The following is a 20,709-nucleotide window of genomic DNA, read 5'->3' on the forward strand; positions in this document are numbered from 1 at the left end:
CAAAGACTAGAGTTGGTGGTTAGAGAAGGAGAGGGGAGGTTCAGGAACCCTAAAAAGGAAAGAAAACATCCTGCAAAGTCAAAGCACACCCATACTTTCAGAAAGACTCCCAGATAATCTTAACAACTACAAATGCCTCCTATTATCTACAAGCCAGGAGACTTCAGGCTTTTATCCAGGGTAGACTGCTATGACAATTTATCTCTTTTCATATCTGAGCTGGTCTTATGTGTTCCTCAATCTTCCTCTGGAGTGGGAGAGTGGGTCTGCTATAGGAAAAGCATAAAGGTTATATTTGGTATAGAACTCAATAATGCTGTACTTCTAGATGTGGCCTGAGAGTGTGTTTATTTTTTTACATGTCTATGCCTTTTACCTGTGTCGACTGCTACTAATCTTCCCAGACAGAATTCAAATGTCAACTCCTGAGGCCATTAGTACTTCCCAAGGCAGAGTTAGTTCTACCTACTCTATGTTTCCAGAGTACTTGGTACACACCTTTACTTGCCTCACTGAAATACATGTAATTAATTCACTAAATGCTTGTTTCTCACACTAGTTCCCTGCAGGCAATGATGGTGTGCTTTTATGTTCAAATTCAATGTCCAGGCATCGCTCTACTGTTGCTGCTACAGAAGTTCACTTTGTTCAATATTTCAACCTGTCTAGAGAAACAAGTGGAAAATTTAATGTGCTTAAGAACACCATTTTTTCATCGGTAGGAAGAAAACTATGCCCATTACACCTTTTGGTTATGTATAGGGCATATTAATTTTAAAACCCTAAGAATGTAACATTTTAGACCTGAAAGGAACTTTAAATTTCCCAGTTCAAACTTCCTAAGGCTAACTGACAAGTCCAGGGTCATACAATCAATCAATAACTAAGCCAGCAGATTTGAACAGACCATTTTCTTAACCTTAGTGACCATACTGCTTTAAGAATGTCAATACACCGTATCGGACCTTCATCCAGACAGAAGTTACCGTTCAGTTGTTTTGCAGTGAGGAATAGAGGAGCTGAGGTTTGTAATTATGATACCTAAATACATATCATGGATTACAAAAAGAAAAGGCCTCTAACCAATGGTCTATGGTCAAATTATGTAGATTATCAAGGCTTTGCATGTTAAGTAACACTGCCTGTTGTTTTCTGTAGTGGTGTGAGCAGTATGATACCAACCTAGCTCTTTCACTCTTTCTTTAGTAAAGGTAACATGTATTTTACAGATGACTAAAGGTTGACTGCACAAACAGCAAACTGTGAAATCTGAGATGTTACAGTCAAGTTTCTAGTTTGGGAAGTAGGATATTCAAATGATCATGAAATAAAATATACATAGTCCATTTTCATTTTTATACCCATTTAAAAAAACAATTCACATTGTTAAACGCCTATGAATTACATATATTTCAGTAAAAGCATCCAAATAGAAAACCATTACTTTAAATTCCATTTGTTTTAGACACTGAAAAGGTAAGTAGTGTAATCATAAGTGTTCTCAGTTTATTATTTTGGTATCATTTATCAAAGTACCAGTTTTTAAAGTTTAAAAAAATTCTCTTTTAAAAACCTGAGATTTCAACATAGCATTTAATCTAAAATATGCTTTTAATTAAAATGTATTTATCATTTATATATCCTTAATAACATTCAATACGTTTAAATACTATTTTCAGCATGGTTTCAAAGCAGTATGATCATGCTGATGTTAAGTACAGAATTGAAAATAATAATTTCTAATATTTTCTATACAAATATCTAATAAATCCCAAGTAAAGAAGCTAGTAATACAATATATAAGTAGGCTTGACTTGTGAAATTTTCTAATGGTTCTCAAAGAAATCAGTTTCATCAGAATTCATTGGCTTTCCCCCTCTCCTTGGCTCATCCTTAACACCTGAGACAATACAGAGAATTACCTCCAGGTAGTGAATGTTGTTTTGATTAGGATTGCAAGGAACACTGGTGACCTCCAGTGTTTATTCTTTTTCCAGGTTGTTCTGTCCATTTTGCCCTTTTGTTTTAAAAATGAAAGAACTATGAAACAACAAAAATATACTGTTTCTTAAAATTAATGTCAGGCAAAGAAATGAGATGAAATTTTCATTTACTAATCTGGTATTTTTAAAACCTGTGTTCTACTAAATATTAATATGTAATTTAACTTCTATTACCCTCATAGAATTATAGTAACAAATTACAAAGAAATAGCACAGTTATGTTTTAGCTGTTCTGTCAGTTTTAAATATGACTTCTGTTAATCTAGCAGAAATCATGTTATGCTGTTGAAACCACCTACCCCTGCACAGCACACAACTGTTAAAATGTAAATTGCCCAACTATTTTTAGCTGTCGCTGAAAAAAAAAAATCCTGTCTTTGGGAATAATGATTTGAGGCATTGTGTTCATTTTGTTTATCAAGCAGCTATTCAGCCTCTAGTGGGTCCAAGTGCTTATGCAAGCAAAAGCTTTTAAGAATGCCTGCAGCTGCAATCCAACCTTCCAGGTAAGCTGCAGGTTCAGAGCACAGCTGCCCTAGGCTGCATAAAGCTCAGATCCATCTGGAAGTGAGTTTCAGAGCGGATTTCAAATTTGAGTTTTCATGTATCACATGGAAGAGAAGGAGGGGGAAGAACATAGGAAAGAAGGAAGGCAAACAACCAAAAAGATGGTATCTCTACTTCAGCCTTAATAAAAAATAAAAAGCTCAGACTCATGCTGCTCCTTCTAGATTACTACTTGCCAAGCCAGATATTCCATTCAGTGTATACTTCGATGAGCTGTGACTCATGCAGCAGCACCTGCGCCCATGTGTTAAGTACTGCCAAATAAAAGGCCAACATCCATTTACACAACAAAGAGATGTACCCTACAAGGCATGGGGCCTCAATCCAAAAGCCCCACTCCCCATTTGTTCTAAGAAAAGGGAGAGGAAAAAAAATCTCCCCTCTTCACACCAGGGATTTTTAAATTGTAGGTGGATTTATGATATAGGTTCATTTACAAATACTTTTACTCTTTAACAGAATAAAGTATATTTAATAGCACAAACACCCCTACAGCATTTGATTATCATGGCCATTAAGGGTTGTTCACCAAACCTTTCCAACCTCCTTCATGAAAGCTCTTTATTCTCAAAGGATACATTTTTGAGCAAAGAGGGATCAACAAACTAGCTGCTTGAAAGCTTTCCTGATGCTAGGCTGAAGTTAGGAAAGGCTTAATGAAGGCTTTAAAATCCACAAGGGCTTCACAATGAACATCTGACTTGGTGATTTATGCATATTAATAACCTCAGTCCTACTGAGGCAAGCTGAGCCGAACATGTCCTCCGAATCTTAATGTCTTTAGCTCCATTGGGATTATTACAAATGTAAATTTCTAAGATTCTCAGCTATTAATCTCTGTCTGTCCTCCTGTTCAGCAACATAATGACTAATTAAACATCAAAAGACCTGTACAGGAGATCTTCTTTGACAGCTACCAGCCTAGTCCTCTTCCCAAGAGGGGAATTCAAATGACAGGGACATGGAGTAAAAGCGTATGAGTAAGCTACAAATCACTGAAGAGAAATCTTAAAAACCTAACACTGAATTTGGATTTAACTCAATCAGTGATTCCGGTAATTAGAGAACAGTTACTATGTGAAGTGTGCCTACTGATACCAACCAAATGTATCCTTACAGCCAGCAGATACTGAATACCTGAAATCAGTTTGTTTACCACAAAGTCAAAAAAATGGGTACTTACAGAAGAAGGCAAGCCAGGAGGCACCTTTCTGACTTTCTTTGCTTGCAAAGGATCTGCACGTGGGAAACAGTATATTTCATCAGCATTTATATTAGAAAAGTTTCAGACTTCAAATGAGCAGGAAAGAGTTTTTCCTCCTAGTACCTTTCTTGTTTTCCAGTGTTTAGAAGTAAGTAAGAGAATACAGTGATAGGGGTCTCATACTTTCTAACTGGTTCCAGTGTAAAACAGGTACTCCTAATGAAGTGATATATTCTGAAATACATACCCCATAAGTTTGGGAAGATGACAGCAAAGTAAAACAAGAAAGAAAATAACAAACCAATAAGCATGTGTGAGAAAAGGGAATAAAATTTCTTAAGCACTTATTATGTGCAAGGTTCAATATTAGGCACTTTACATCATTTATCTCAGCTCATTTACAGAGGGGCATTTGGTACAACAGGTCAGTTTAATAATATGATTCCTTAAGAGAGACACAAATTTAGTGTTCATATCACATTGAGAATTAGGTTTAAAAGCATATTAAATAGACTAAAAGCTAATGCTAATGCTATAAGGTATGATGCTAAAAATTTGAAATAAAATTTAATAACTGAAAAATTAAGGTTATAATAATATCTGAGATATGCTACATAAACTATTAGATACAGGCATTGTCATGTATGATATCATCCTACAAGTATTTTATAAGAACATTTACTTTAACAATGTGTGGTTAAAACTGCAATTTCAGCACTAATTATTATACAATTTTATCCTTGGATGTTTATATTTATTTCTAAGAAATAACTAAAGTATATTTCTTTCTAAGACACAAATTATTTATTAATATAATGGAGAATATGAATATTTTCATATGCTTAACCACCTTACTTGGTATTTTACTTTTACTTATCTGTAAAATTTAAAATTTAATACTTGTTCATCTTATTTATTGTAAAAAATGGTGTTAATTGCACCTTTCCAATCGTACACAAATAATGGATCAAATTCAGGATTTTTCAGAGAGGTTCACTATGAAGAAGAGAGAACGCATAAGAAGGCTGATGTTAATTACAATGTTTTTGAAAACTGTAAAAATTAGAACTGTAAAAATGGTATTTTCCTGGGTCATAAATGATACGACAATAAAACATGCAGTTGTTTAAGTAAGAATGAAACCCATTTAAATTGGGGCTGGGAATCTTTATAGTGAATATCCCAGGAGGCTTCAAAGCTAAAAAAACAACTTTGTAAGTAGCGCATGGAAAAATTTTATACAATAAAAAGAGGAAAAAAACACTCATTAGCATCTATTCCCTACCCCAAGAGGCAGCCTATATTTCCTTAAAACAAAAGTGCCAAAGATAAACAACATCTGGCACACTCTATATTTATAAAACTTACAGGCAAAATTTTTGTTCTTTGTGAGGCTTTTCTAAAACCCAACTTTTCACAACTAGTACAGTATCGCTTGAGCAAAAGCCACACTCCATACATACCAAGAGAGTCAACTGAACTGTTCCTATCAGTCTGGAGCCCATCACTCTCTTTTGGGGTAGTTAGCAGTAGAATATATTGCTGTTTAGATAAGGACAGTTTTTCACTGCCATGGAAATGGAAATTTTTCTTTTATATTTTTAATCTCATCATTAGCTGCCACTCTACAATTATATAAATAATGTGGGATTCAAAATCATGAGCTTAGGATACAGAGTTCGCTTTTGGGGAGGTTTCAAAGTGTAATAGTTAAGAGAGTAAGCTGATTGGATTCAAATTTCAGCTCCATCACACAGCAGCTGTGTGAGCATGGACAAGTTACTTAACCTCTTAGAACTTCAGTTACCTACAATAACCTCCTGGAGTTATTGCAATAAATGTAATACAGAAAGATGCTCAGGGCAGTGCCTAACAGAAAATGACACAATAAATTTTAGCCATTATTACTAGGTTTATATTAAAAACTGTGGCAAGAGTATTGTAAGTTAGATACTGTTTTGCAGAATGTTGATTTCCTAAAGCATCTAAATAGCTTGAGAAGATGCTAAGATTGGCGTAGATTATCTCTGAAGTCCTTTCAGAGATTTTATGGATAACTGCAATGCCAAGAAAGAGTGTCTAAGACTGAGAAATAACAATGAAGAATGGAATAATAATTCACTAAATGGTATTCACCCAGGAGATGAGTGTACCTCCCTGGATACCAAGGCTTGGCTAAGTTACTTAGCTTCCTGGGTCTTGGTTCCTTATTTGCAATATGATGTTAATATTATAACCTCACAGAGTTTTTGGAAAGATGCAGTATGTATAACACAGTACCTGGCATAGAAGAAATAATCCATAGTACCTAGCATTATCATAATCAAAATGAAAATGAAGAATATATAAGCTTTAATTTCTGGAAAGCTTGAGTATTTATGAAATCCACTCCCCATCCCTGCCCTCAATATTCCAATAGTTTATTTCCTCCTTGAACTCTTAGTAATAGTATACTGGTCTATATTAGTGCTTTTTATCACAGTGTATGCTCACATAGCATACTAACAGATATTTTTCTAGAGTGACACCACCACATCTAGACTCAACAGAATGTTCTTACCCTGACTATCTAATTTGGTGGGAAACAAAAGTGGAGATGGAGAAAAGATACTTAACTTACCATTTCCTTAATGAGTGCAGTGGTCTAAATCATCAGAGCTAACAGTACATATACTCAACCACCCATAACACTGAGAGGTGGGCATATCTAACCAGAGCTTTCTATGCCTAGAATGACAATTGATCACTGTGCCCTTTTACACCCTCAAGCACATTCTAGACCCAAAGGCTAGGGACATTTTACCAAAATTTAGGTTTGACAGAGGTAGACATACAAATTAGGGGTGTCAACAAGTATTTGTGGAACAAATAACTGGGACATACTTTCTTTTGGTGGACTATGTTTATTTCAGAAGCTGGTCTATCCTTAATATAAACATGCTTTACAACTTCAATTTTCTTATATAAAGGATTCTTTGGTAAGAATAACCAAAAATTCCCACACTTAAACACTGACTGGATAGGGTGTCAGAGTATACCTGAGGCTTGCTGTAAGCAGCAACACAAAACAGATTGGCCTAGTTAGGCTATGTATAAGACATAAAAGAAGGAAGCTAAAGAAAATGAGATTTGCATGCTTGATAGTTACTGAGTTTCCTTTTGAGGTGATGTTTTGGAGCTAGAGATGATGGCTGTACAGTTCTGTGAATATACTAAATGTCCCTGGATTGTACACTTTAATATGGGTAATTCTGTTATGCTAATTTTACCTCAGTTTTTTAAAAAGTGGGGAGTAGAAGCAATTAATATGCAAAGAACATTGGACTTGGAGTCAGAAAATCTTACATTTTATCCTGCATAAATCACGTCTAGTTATACGAATGTGTCCTCTTTTGAGCCTCAATTTTATGTTAAAACTAGTATTACGTCCACTGACTATTAGGACTGCTGTCTGGATGAAATGAGAATGTATACTATAAAACCACTTTGTAAACTGTTGAGCATTATATCAATTTTAGTCAAGAATAAGATGTTAATATTAGTACATGACATTTTTATTATAAGAGGAAAAACTAATCCCATTTTTAAAGTTCCATTTTTCACTATTCAGTTCATCTTATACTGATGACCAAATAAGAATATTTTTTATTAAATATATATTATTTTATGTAAATAAGCCCCAATATCATCATGATACCCAAGAAACCAAATTTCTTCTAATTAAAAGTACAGCCAGAAGCATAGACTAAGGGGGAGTGGGGCAGGGAAGAAACATTTGTAAAATGGGGTTTGTTGTGTGATACACTTACCAAGTGCTGCAGAGTCATGGAGTGGTCTTCTCCTGGAACTTGTGGCAGAGAATGAGTAGTACGGTGTCCCAGGTTTTCCTGAAGAAGAGATTTGTGCTGGGCTTCCAAGCCCTAGATCTTGTCTCAGGAGACTAGACTATAAAACAAGGCCAAAGGAACAAGTTATCTTCTCATTGATTATGAACCCAAATCTGAAAATGACATCACTCCTGAACTATCTATAGTAACTTCAACAAACCCTTGAATTTAGGAAGTATCTAAGTACTTATTTGAATTTTATTAGACCATTAGTTTAAACGTGTATTTTCTCTTTTTCCCCATCCTCATGTTGCCTGCTTTCTAGTAATTATGTAGATCCATACACTCTTAGGGTTGAAAGATACTTTAGTTACTACGTAGTTCCACTCTTTAATCATCAAGAACATTTTTGAAAAATGGCCACCCAGTCTTTGCTTGAATGCTTTCATGACCACAAAAGGTAGTCAATTCTGTTCTTTTTCCATTTTTTTTTTTTCCTTTTTGGAAAGCTCTCATTGTTTGAAGAGTGCCAATATTTTCAAGACTAGCCATTCCTGTTTTCTTCAACTGTCTCATGACATGGTTTGAATGTCCTCCTCACCATCTCTGATACAGACCTCTAGATTTACTTTTCACTTGTCAAAGTCTCTTGCAAAGGAGAATGGAGAATAATGCCCCAGATGTGGGCTTATTAATGCAGAGTAGTTTTCAACACTACATTTAAACAACCCATTTATGCTAACTAGCTCATACTGAGAGGTTAAGAGTAATTACACCCTGTTACTCTTTATTGTATAAGTTGCTATTAAGTCATGTCCCTCCAATGGTTTCTTTGTTCAGTTTGTGTTCTTTGGTTCCAAGTACAAGACTTAACATTTATCTCTGATAAAATTCATCTTGTTATATTTGATCCATAATAATCATCCATTTTTATCCTTGTCCAGGATGACAAGGCTGAGGAGAGAGCCCTAATGTATGTCACAGTGATGTCATGAAACTGTGTCAAGTACTTCACTGAAATCCAGAGATTCAGCAGCCCTGACCTACTAACGAATTGACCCTGTCATAAAGCAAATGAAGTTAATTTGGCAGAATTTGTTTTCAAGCTTTCTGGTAGCTGAGGGAAAAGGAAGACCTCAATTGGAAAGGGTGTTAGATATACTTGAGAAGATGCTCTCAAATGAAAAGGGCTGTGATTTCTCTAATATATTCACTATTCTCCCAGTCAATAATACCCCTTACTCTTATCACCATACTGTTGGTAGTTGTCATTCCAGTTACTGAGCATCACAAAGGTACTGAGAAATAAACCTCAGCTCTGGTTAGAAAGAATCAGTAGAACTTTATAATGCTAGTCATTAATAGTCCAGTCCCTGCCTGCAGACTTTCATTTCAGTTTGTCACACTATTTAATAATTTTAAGTAATATTTATGTTTCAGCTTAAAAATCTAAGGTGGAATTAACATAAAATTAACCATTTTAACATTTCCAATCAGTGACATTTAGTACATTCATAATGTTGTGCAACCATCACCATCCAGTTCCAGAACATTTCGTCACCCCAAAAGGCAACTCCATACCCATTCAAACAGTCACTTCCATTCCTCCCCTCCTCCAGCCCCTGACAACCACTATCTGCTTCTGTCTCTGTGGATTTAACTTATTTTGAATATTTCATATAAATGGAATAACTAATATGTGACCTTTTGCATCCAGCTTCTTTCACTTAGCATAATGTTTTTGAAGTTCATCATGTTGCAGCATGTATCAGTACTTCATTTCTTTTTAGGAATGAATGATATTTCATTGGACGGATATACTACAATTTGTTTATGCATTTATCCATTGATGTAACATTTTGGTTTTCTCCAGCTTTGGACTATTGTGAGTAGTATTGCTATGAACATTTGTGTGCAAGTATTTGTTTGAGTATCTTTTCAATTCTTTTGGTTATACACTTAAGAGTGGAGTTGCTGGGTCACGTGGGAAAATCTGTCTAACTTTTGGTGAAACTGCCAAACTGTTTTCCATGGTGACTGCACAATTTTACACTTCATTGTATGATGGTTCTAAGTTCTCTACATCCTTACCAATACTTGTTACTTTCTGGTTTTTAAATTATAGCCATCCTCATGGGTGTGAGGTGGTTTTGATTTGCATTTCCCTCGTGACTAATGATGTTGAACAACTCTTCTTGGGCTTGATGGTCCTTTGTATATCTTCTTTGGAAAAATGTTTATTCAAGTCCTTTGCCCATTTTTGAATTGAGTTGCCTTTCTGCTGTGGTATTCTAAGAGTTCTTATATGTTCTGTTCCGTATATTAGACCCTTATCAGACATCTGATTTGCAAATCTTTTCTCCCATTTTGTAGGCTGTCTTTTCACTTTTTTTTATTTAAACAAAAATGTATATTTGTTGAAATATAATTCACATATCATACAATTCACCCATTTGAATGTACAACACACTGGTTTTTAGTATATTCACAAATGCGTGTAACCATCATCATACTCAATTTTAGAACATTTTCAACACCTCAAAAAGAAGCCCCAACCGTTTCACTATTACTCGCCCCCCCACCCCCACCCCGCACTCCCCGTTCACCTTAAAACAACCACTAATCTACTTTCTGTCTCTGTAGATTTCCCTGTTCCAGACATTTCACATGATGGAATCATCCAGTATGTGGACTTTCACGTCTGGCTTCTTTCATTTAGCATGTTTTCAACGTTCATGCAAGTTACAACATCCACTTTTGGCCCTCCATATCTGTGGGTTCTGCATCTACAGATTCAACCAACCATGGATCAAATATATTCAGAAAAAAATTCTGCAAAGTTCTAAAAGCAAAACTTGAATTTGCCAGAGTTCCTTATATGTTTTAGATACTGATTTCTTGTTGATTTTTTTTATTGAAGTATAATTGCTTTACAATGTTGTGTTAGTTTCTGCTGTACAATCAAGTGAATCAGCTATATGTATACCTATATCCCCTTCCTCTTGGACCTCCCTCCCACCCCACCGCCCCTCCGTCCCACCTATCTAGGTTGTCACAGATCACTGAGCTGAGCTTCCTGTGCTTTATAGCATGTTCCACCTAGCTATCTATTTTACACATGGTATTGTATATATGTCAATCCTGATCTCCCAATTCATCACACCCTCCCCTTCCCCTGCTATGTCCACATGTCCGTTCTCTACATCTGTGTCTCTATTTCTGCCCTGCAAATAGGTTCATCTGTACCATTTTTCTAGATTCCACATATATATGTTAATATACGATGTTTGTTTTTCTCTTTCTGGCTTACTTCCCTCTGTATGACAGACTCTAGGTCCATCTATGTCTCTACAAATGACCCAATTTTGTTCCTTTTTATGGCTAATATTCCATTGTATACATGTACTACGTCTTCTTTATCCATTTACCTGTCGTTGGACATTTAGGTTGTTTCCATGTCCTGGCTGTTGTAAATAGTGCTGCAGTGAACACTAGGGTACATGTGTCCTTTTGAATTATGGTTTTCTCAGGGTATATGCCCAGTAGTGGGATTGCTGGGTCGTATGGTAGTTCTCTTTTTAGTTTTTTAAGGAACTTCCATACTGTTCACAGTGGTGGTAACAATTTATAGATTCCCACCAACAGTGCAAAAGGGTTCCCTTTTCTCCACACCCTCTCCAGCATTTGTCGTTTGTAGATTTTCTGATGATGGCCATTCTGACCAGTGTGAGGTGATACCTCATTGTGGTTCTGATTTGCATTTCTCTAATAATTATTGATGTTGAGTCCCCTTTCATGTGCCTCTTGGCCATCTGTATGTCTTCTTCGGTGAAATGTCTATTTAGGTCTTCCGCCCATTTTTTCATTGGGTTGTTGTTTTTTTTTTTTTAAAGAAGATGTTGGGGGTAGGAGTTTATTTATTTATTTTTGCTGTGTTGGGTCTTCGTTTCTGTGCGAGGGCTTTCTCTAGTTGTGGCAGGCGTGGACCACTCTTCATAGCGGTTGGGCAGGCCTCTCACCATCGCAGCCTCTCTTGTTGCGGAGCACAGGCTCCAGACGCGCAGGCTCAGTAGCTGTGGCTCACGGGCTCAGTTGCTCTGCAGCATGTGGGATCCTCCCAGACCAGGGCTCGAACCCATGTCCCCTGCATTGGCAGGCAGATTCTCAACCACTGCGCCACCAGGGAAGCCTGGTTGTTTGTTTTTTTGACCTTGAGCTCCATGAGCTGTTTGTATATTTTGGAGATTAATCCTTTGTCTGTAGCTTCGTTTTGCAAATATATTCTCCCATTCTGAGGGTTGTCTTTTCGTCTTGTTTATGGTTTCTTTTGCTGTGCAAAAGCTTTTTTTTTTTTTTTTTTTTTTGCTGTACGCGGGCCTCTCACTGTTGTGGCCTCTCCCGTTGCGGAGCACAGGCTCCGGACGCGCAGGCTCCGCGGCCATGGCTCATGGGCCCAGCCGCTCCGCGGCATGTGGGATCTTCCTGGACCGGGGCACGAACCCATGTCCCCTGCATCGGCAGGCGGACTCTCAACCACTGCGCCACCAGGGAAGCCCTGTGCAAAAGCTTTTAAGTTTAATTAGGTCCCATTTGTTTATTTTTTGTTTTTATTTTGATTACTCTAGGAGGTGGGTCAAAAAGATCTTGCTGTGGTTTATGTCACAGAGTGTTTTTCCTGTTTTCCTCTAAGAGGTTTATAGTGTCCGGTCTTACATTTAGGTCTTCAATCTTTGAGTCAAATTTAAACAAGGACAAGGAGGTAACAGGAAGTGGGCCAACATTTACTAATGCTTTTGTTTGCCTGTACCAGGTTGAACTCTGGGAATACAAAGGTAAAAGAGCTCCTTATGGGGGCTTCCCTGGTGGCGCAGTGGTTGAGAGTCCGCCTGCCGATGCAGGGGACACGGGTTCGTGCCCCGGTCCGGGAAGATCCCGCATGCCGCAGAGCAGCTGGGCCCGTGAGCCATGGCCGCTGAGCCTGTGCGTCCGGAGCCTGTGCAAAAGAGCTCCTTATGAAGCTCAAACTCTAGATGGGAAAAAAATATTCTTGATAATGTCCTTTGATTCACAGAAGTTTTTAATATTGATAAAGTCTAACTTATTTTTCCCTTTGTTTCTTGTGCTTTTAATATCATATCTAAGAATCCACTGTCAAATCCAAGGTAATGAAGATTTATCCCTACATTTGCCTCTAAGAGTTTATAGTTTTAGTTCTTATACTTAGATCACTGATGCACTTTGAGTTAACTTTTGTATATAGTGTAAGGTAGGGGGTCCAACTTCATTCTTTTGTATTGTATGTGGATATCCAGTTGTTCCAGCACTATTTGTTGAGGAAAATAGTATTTCCTAACTCAGTGGTCTTGGCACCCTTGTTAAAAATCAACTGGTCATAGATGTTCGGGTTTCTATCTGGACTTTCAATTCTATCACATGGGTCTATATGTCTACCTTATACCAGTTCCACAGTGTTTTGGTTACTGTAGCTTTGTATTAAGTTTTGAAATTGGAAAGTATGCGTACTCCAATTTTACTTTTCTTTTGCAATGCTGTTTTGGTTATTCGGGATTTCTTGAAGTTACATATAAATTTGAGGATCAGCTTTTCCATTTCTGCAAAAAGATGCCATTGGAATTTTGATAGGGATTGCATCGAATCTGTAGATTGCTTTGGGGAGTATTGCCATCTTAACAACAAGTCTTCCAATTGATGAACACTGAATATTTTTCCTTTTACTTAGGTCTTCTTTAATTTATTTCAGCAGTGCTTTGTAGTTTCCAGTGTACAAGTCTTACACCTTGTAGTTAAACTTATTCCTAGGTATTTTATTCTTTTGGATGATACTGTAAGTTGAGTTGTTGCTTAATTTTATTTTTGGTTTGTTCATCAGCGTAAAGAAATAAAACTAAATTTTGTGTGTTGATCTTGAATCTTGCAACTTCACTAAATTCACTTATTAGCTCTAATAATTTTATTATAGATTCCCTATGTATAAAGATCATATCATCTGCAAACAGAGATAGTTTTACTTCTTCCTTTCCAATTTGGATGTCTTTTATTTCTTTTTCTTGCCTAAATGCTCTGGTTAGAACGTAAAATGTTGAATGAAAGTGGTGAAAGTAGACATTTTTGTCCTGTTCTTGATCATAGGAGGAAAGGCTTTCATGTTTTACCACTGGGCATGGTATTAAGTGTGGGTTTTTCACAAATGACCTTTATCGAATTGAGGAAGTTCCTGCCTATTCTTAGTATTGTGAAGTGTTTTATCATAAAAGGGTGTTGGATTTTGTCAGATGCTTCTTCTGCATCAAATGTGATGACTGAGTGACTTTTTCCCCTTCATTCTAATTAATGAATGACCAATCCTCATATGTCTAATACACATGCATTCTTAAAATAAAACCCAGTTAGTCGTGGTGTGCAATCCTTTTAACACAGTGGTGGATTTGTAGCTTGCTAGTATTTTGTAGAAAAATTTTCATTAATATACAAAAAGGATATTGGTCTGTAGTTTCCTTTTTCCTGTGATATCTCTAGCTTTGTATCAGGGTAATTCTTGCCTCGTTGAATGAGTTAAGAAGTGTTTGAGAAGGATTGGTGTTAATTCTCCTTTAAATGATCGGTAAAATTCATTAGTGAAACCATTTGGTCCTGTGCTTTTCTTTTTTGGGAGGATTTTTATTATCGATTCAATCTACTTGTTTTAGTTCTGTTCAGATTTTCTATTTCTTCAGTTTGGGTGGTGTGTATGTTTCTAGGAATTTGTCCATTTCTTCTACAGTGTCTGATTTTTTAGCATACAATTGTTCACAGTATTCTTTTATAATCCCTTTTATTTTTGTAAGGTTGGTAGTAATGCTCCCTATTTTCATTTCTGATTTTAGTAATTAGACTTTTTTCTTAGTCAATATAGCTAAAGGTTTGTCAATTTTGTTTAGCTTTTCAGAGAAGCAACTTTTGATCTTGTTGGTTCTATTGTTTTCCTTTCTCTATTTTTAAAAATTTCTACTCTAATCTTTATTATTTCCTTCCTTCTGCTAGCATTGGGTTTGGTTTTCTTTTCTTTTTCTAGGTTCTTATGATATATAGTTAGGTTACTGATCTTTCTTCTTTTTCAATGTAGACATTTACAGCTATAAATTTCCTTCTGATCACTGCTTTCACTGCACTTCATACGTTTTGCTATACTGTCTCTTCATGTGATATTTGATATTTCAGTTTTTCAAAAAAAGCCTATTCAACAATGCTGGAGCACACATGAAGTAATCAGTATATTAAATCACCCAAAGATCATTGCATCTTTCAGAAATGTTTATAATTAAGAAGACAAATTTTTCAGACTTCTCAAAAGGTAAGTGATTCTTTGACTAGAGTTGATATCTTCTTTTACAAAAGAGGAAAGTGAGTAGAGGATTTCGATCACCAGACAATATGATGTGTATATGAAAAGACTGCATAATACCAATGTAATTATTTAGCATTAATCACACAAATTCCAACAGATACAAGGTTCAACAGGTTAGGAAACAAAGGTGTTGACTAACAGACATGAAGAAGAAATAGCTCCCCTTAAGACAATAATCTCTAGGAGAAATGATAAAAATGAGAAAACAATTAATATAAATGTAAATGACACATGTATCCTTTCTATTTCTATAACAAACCATTAGAAGTGGATCTCCTGATTATGTTATTTGTGTGAGAATAGTGTGACCCAGGAATCATCAAGTCTCCCACACATTATACTAAAATTTCCATTGTTACATCTGTTTTGTGTTTCTTTCTTTCTGTTTTTTTGCCTGTGCTAGGCACATTTGACATTCCTCAAATAGCAATTAGAATATGGCTAGAGTATGCTAGATGGAACATATTATTACCACATGTTTGAGGGCAGGGGTCAGGTACCTTGAATTTTTCCTTAAAAACATCATTAGTCTTTTAATAGGATGCTCCCTGCTCAGTGCAAAACTGACTTTCATGATAACATGTTTTGAGGTGCCTGCTGTACTTATTACTTTATCTGTGTTTTCTCATGTAGAAGGTACATACAAAACTGGTCACTGTACCCACACAAACAAATACGTGAGAGGAGATGGGCATTCATGTATCTCTTAACAGTGTTCCTTTCAACATCTCCCTGGCGTATAAATTCTAATGAGCATATAAGATGATGATTAATACTAGTGGTCAACAAACCATGGCCTACAGGTCAAATTGGGCTTGTTTGGAAAATACTTTTATTGGAACACAGTCTCACTTAATTTACTTATATATTGGCTATGGCTGTTTTTGTGCTACAGTGGAAGAGTTGAGTAGTTGCAACAGACAATGTATGATCTGGAAAGCCTTAATTATTTACTTTGTAGCCCTTTTTAGAAAATATTAATTGATCCCTTACGTAATGCTTTAATGGCGAAACAAAGGGCTGAGTTTGGAGGATGGTTAAGAAGTCTGTCTGCTTAAAGTTGTAAGATAAAGATAGATAAACTTTCAGATGAATAAAAGATGAATAAAATGTAGCCAGTGAGTTATTTCTTCAAAGAAGTCCAGTAATAGTCATAATAAAGACTAAAAGAAGCATAAAACAATCTAAAAGGTGAATAGGCAAATGTATTTCTTATATTCCTAAAAGTAAATAAAATGTCTACAAAAACTTTGATGTCCTGGAAACAGCATGGGCTTTGGAGTTAGCTACCCTGAGTTCAAAACCTGACTGTAAGATCCTGGGCAAATTATGTAACATTAATGCATCTGTTTTGTTTGGTTATATTAATATTTCACAGGGTTACTGGGAGAAGTAAATGAAGCTTAAGTAAAAGTGAGTAGCATGGTTTTAGGCCCTAGAGAAAATAAAAACTCCATTTCATTTTTTTCCTCCATAGGTTACATATTCTAAGTATCATAAAGAATGAAAATAAGATAAGTGGCATTTTTTTTTTTTTATTGTTTCCTGGGCACAAACTCTTTCTCCTAAGTAAGGAGACCTCGGCTGCCCTGAATCCAAGATAGTTGAGTTGCAACTCCCAGTGGCTAAAGTAAGATAGGATATTGGAAATAGAAAAGAGAATAGGCCCCCAGAGAAAGGATTGACAGTTAGAGGCTAAATCCAAAGAGGAGTGTGACAGATTTAAACTGTATCAACCTAGACCAAGAATAAACAGAAAAATGCCAACTTATTCTCAGAGTGATTCAGCAGAAGTGTGTATATTTGTGTGCATAAACCCATATTTAGCACACAAACATCTACAGACACATATTGAGTGAAGGAAAAAGAATGCATGTGCACCAATATGGTGAAATGTTAAATGATGAAACTCGATTAAGAGTACCTGGATGCTCACTGTACTATTCTGGCATCTTTTCTGTGGGTTTGTAATTTTTCAAAATAAAAACTTGGAGAAATCAGACTAAATATCAAGGATCCACTAGCACACCATCAAATGTACCATCTCAGTTAATATTTACTGCAATCTTACTAAACATTACGTACAGAGATTTCATGTTATACAGATAGCAAGCAGTGGAACCTAACTTGAATCTAGTTCTGTTGAAGAGGCTCTTTCCTCAATACAATAAAACTTCCTCAATAGTCCAGGAACCCAATTACCATTTATAAGATTAACTTAAAAAAATATAAGTGACCTATAAATGAATTTGTGAATTATAATCCTAAAGCTGAGTTACCTATAGAATACATACTGGTAGGTTTTTGTACATATGCATGAAATAAAGGAAGAAAAAGAACAAATTTTTTTTAGGGAAAAAAGTTTCCTTGTTACCAATTTTACTGCTGATATACTTTTCTCCTTATTGTTGCCAAACCTGGAGATGTGGTTAGGAAATACCGTCTTCTTTTTCTGCAGTGAATATTTGTGCCAAAGAAGATATAGAAGTTGTTCTTTATTCAGCTGCCCTTCACTCAGCTGTCCTAATCACAGAAATAACCATTTCCCCATTTTACCTGTATCATGGTCAAAATGATTAGGCAAAGTAAATGTAGGAGAAATTGTTTCTTCTAAGAACACAAGATGATATTTTATCCTGTTAACTAAAATGAAATGTTCAGTACTATAAGAAACACAAAAGAAGTTTAAGACAAGGTTTTCTCCACAAGGACTTGATAATCTAAGAAATAATACCCGTGGAACTAATGGTAAATATGACTTTAAAAATCAAGGGCTAAACTATATATGCCTAACATTTTGATATTCTACCACTGACAAAATCATGTATTTTTCCTTTATTTGATCCTTTAAACATTTTGGTAACACTAAAGAGCACATAATAAACTACTGAATTTTTTCCTAAAATAAAATTACATATCAGCTCATATTATTGATTTTTCTGCCTGCCTGAAACAAATGAGAAGCATTATTGATCTTGTCCTGGAGGTATCTAAGGAAAAAAGAATACCCAAGTATCCCAGAGGATACAGAACTAGACAAAGCAGTTTTATTCTGCTGTCTTATTCAAGGCAGAATTAGTATTCTGAAATGACATAGCACTAAATTTCTTAACACACGCTTAGAGAAAAGAATCTTTTCTACAGTCATCTAGCAACTCCATCTGTGAAAAATGTACCTAAATTACCAAAGAATAATTAATAAAGGGTTATTCCTGAAACACTAAGATGGCCTAGATTATTATTATTTTTTGCTCTTCGTATTCTTTTAATGCCTTTATATATATATATGAAATAAATTATTTTTCAAAGAAGAAATTTAGAGGCTTGAAGTTTATTATATTATTCTCTCTACTCTTCGGGAATTTGAAGTTTCTTCAAATTAATAAAATACCATATTTCATTTTATTTAATTTATTTTTTTAAACATCTTTATTGGAGTATAATTGCTTTACAATGGTGTGTTAGTTTCTGCTTTATAACAAAGTGAATCAGCTATACATATACATATAGCTCCATATCTCCTCCCTCTTGTGTCTGCCCCTCCTACCCTCCCCATCCCACCCCTCTAGGTAGTCACAAAGCAATGATCTCCTTGTGCTATGTGGCTGCTTCCCACTAGCTATCTATTTTAGATTTGGTAGTGTATATATGTCTACACCACTCTCTCACTTCATCCCAGCTTACCCTTCCTCCTCCCCGCGTCCTCAAGTCCATTCTCTACGTCTGCGTCTTTATTCCTGTCCTGCCCCTAGGTTCTTCAGAAACTTTTTTTTTTTTTTTTTAGATTCCATATATATGTTAGCATACAGTATGTTTTTCTCTTTCTGACTTACTTCACTCTGTATGACAGACTCTAGGTCCATCCACCTCACTACAAATAACTCAATTTTGTTTATTTTTATTAGCCTAGATTATTGTAATAAAAACTTACAGTAAGTTTCATTTTACTCTTTTTTTTTTTTTTTTTTGCGGTACGCGGGCCTCTCACTGTTGTGGCCTCTCCCGTTGCGGAGCACAGGCTCCGGACGCGCAGGCTCAGCGGCCATGGCTCACGGGCCTAGCCGCTCCGCGGCATAAGGGATCTTCCCGGACTGGGGCACGAACCTGTGTGCCCTGCATCAGCAGGCGGACTCTCAACCACTGCGCCACCAGGGAAGCCCGTAAGTTTCATTTTGAACTGCATATGACAAACCTTCAGCCTGAAGAAAAATTCTCATTTCCTTATATGGAACTTTAGTAGCCTATGCAATAATTTTGTTTTTAAAGTTCTCTCTTCCTCTTTATGTGCTTGAGAAACACTAACTCTAAAATGTGAACTTGAAAAGGTTATTTAGAGAAAGTTTTCATGGTGATACTGACCAAAGTGTAAAGAAGAGGTATAAAGTAGTGGGCATGGCCAACATCATTTACTAATGCAACTTCTTCTTAATTATATTGGAAGATACTGTGAATGTAATTTCATAGTAACACAGGAAGATACCCGATATTAAAATGGTGCTGATAACTAGCCAGGAAGATTCAAAATCACACTGCAGTAATCTGGATATTCTTTACCCTTAAAAGGGCAAGTATTCTGAAATCTTGATAAATATAAACTTATTTCCTCAGAACTACTTTTTACCATTAAATGGCTTGGTCCAAATGCTGTACTACATATACTATGATATCTATGCACAATCAGAGAAAATAAGGACCTAATGTCAAAAAATTTTATCCTCATTTTATGATTAAAAATTTGAAGCACTAACTTAACACTAATTTGTTTTCTAGAAAAGATGGAGAGTACCTAATGTTGTAGTCATATATTTCAAAAAATTTAAAATATTTAATATGGACTCTTGGAACCACTGCTCTTTGTACATTCTACAGACCTCCTTAATTTCATGCCTATATTATATCCCTGAAATGGTATGCAGTTTTCGTACATAAGGGCAAGCAGCTGTTCCCAAATTTGTCTTTTTGAGAGGGGGAGCTTATTAATTAAAGATGTAGAAAGGTATAAAAAACAATCATGATAAAATAGAGTACATAAATTGTTAAAATTTCCCAGATGAATTCTTTTTTTTTGGCTGTGTGGCTTGCAGGATCTTAGTTTCCTGACTAGTTCCCGGACCAGGGATTGAACCTATGTCCTCGGCAGTGAAAGTGCGGGGTCCTAACCACTGGACTGGCAGGGAATTCCTCTCAGATGAATTCTTTATACTGTACCATGTGTTCTTTTGTCACTGAGGGATAAAGAAAGAAAACTGTCTAAAAGCAAAATTAGTATAGTATTATTATATTTGTAACTGCTCTTTTAATTTAGAAACATCACAGTACAGTTCAGCTGTGAGTCCATCTGAAGTTTCAGAGACAGGGGAATTGAAAATGACAAAGAAGCCTCTCACCTCATGTCACAACCAAATCAAAATCTCAGAGGGTGAAGGGGAATTCAGGGCAAAATATAAATGCTGGGCTTTAATAATGTATCAGTCTTCTGTTAACTTTCTACAAATGATTAAAAAAGAGGCTGTAATAAATCTTGAATTTGGAAAACACAGACATTTGTGAAATAATTGTATTATTATGCAAATTCACTTACATTGAAATTCCAGGGATATGTTAGCAATTATCAGCAAGTTAAAGAATTCTATCCTGAGAATCTCATTAGATAGCAATGCAAACTACAGTTATCATTCTGAGAACAAAGGGATCTTGAATGAG

At 35.8% G+C, this 20,709-nt stretch overlaps 1 protein-coding gene across 3 annotated transcripts in view; it reads right to left on the minus strand.

The window, feature by feature from the left end:
* The window catches only part of TCF12 (transcription factor 12), a 393,224-nt gene that overhangs the window by 77,862 nt on the left and 294,653 nt on the right, over window positions 1-20,709 (minus strand). For all 3 annotated transcript variants that reach the window (XM_060097288.1, XM_060097287.1, XM_060097289.1), the window contains 2 exons: window positions 7,584-7,719; window positions 3,754-3,806 (listed from right to left, as the gene is read on the minus strand). In XM_060097288.1, coding sequence (XP_059953271.1) covers window positions 3,754-3,806; window positions 7,584-7,719 — 189 coding nt within the window. The remainder of the gene's footprint in view (window positions 1-3,753; window positions 3,807-7,583; window positions 7,720-20,709) is intronic.

The sequence above is a fragment of the Mesoplodon densirostris genome, chromosome 4 (genome assembly GCF_025265405.1).
Source record: "Mesoplodon densirostris isolate mMesDen1 chromosome 4, mMesDen1 primary haplotype, whole genome shotgun sequence".
Taxonomy (NCBI): domain Eukaryota; kingdom Metazoa; phylum Chordata; class Mammalia; order Artiodactyla; family Ziphiidae; genus Mesoplodon; species Mesoplodon densirostris.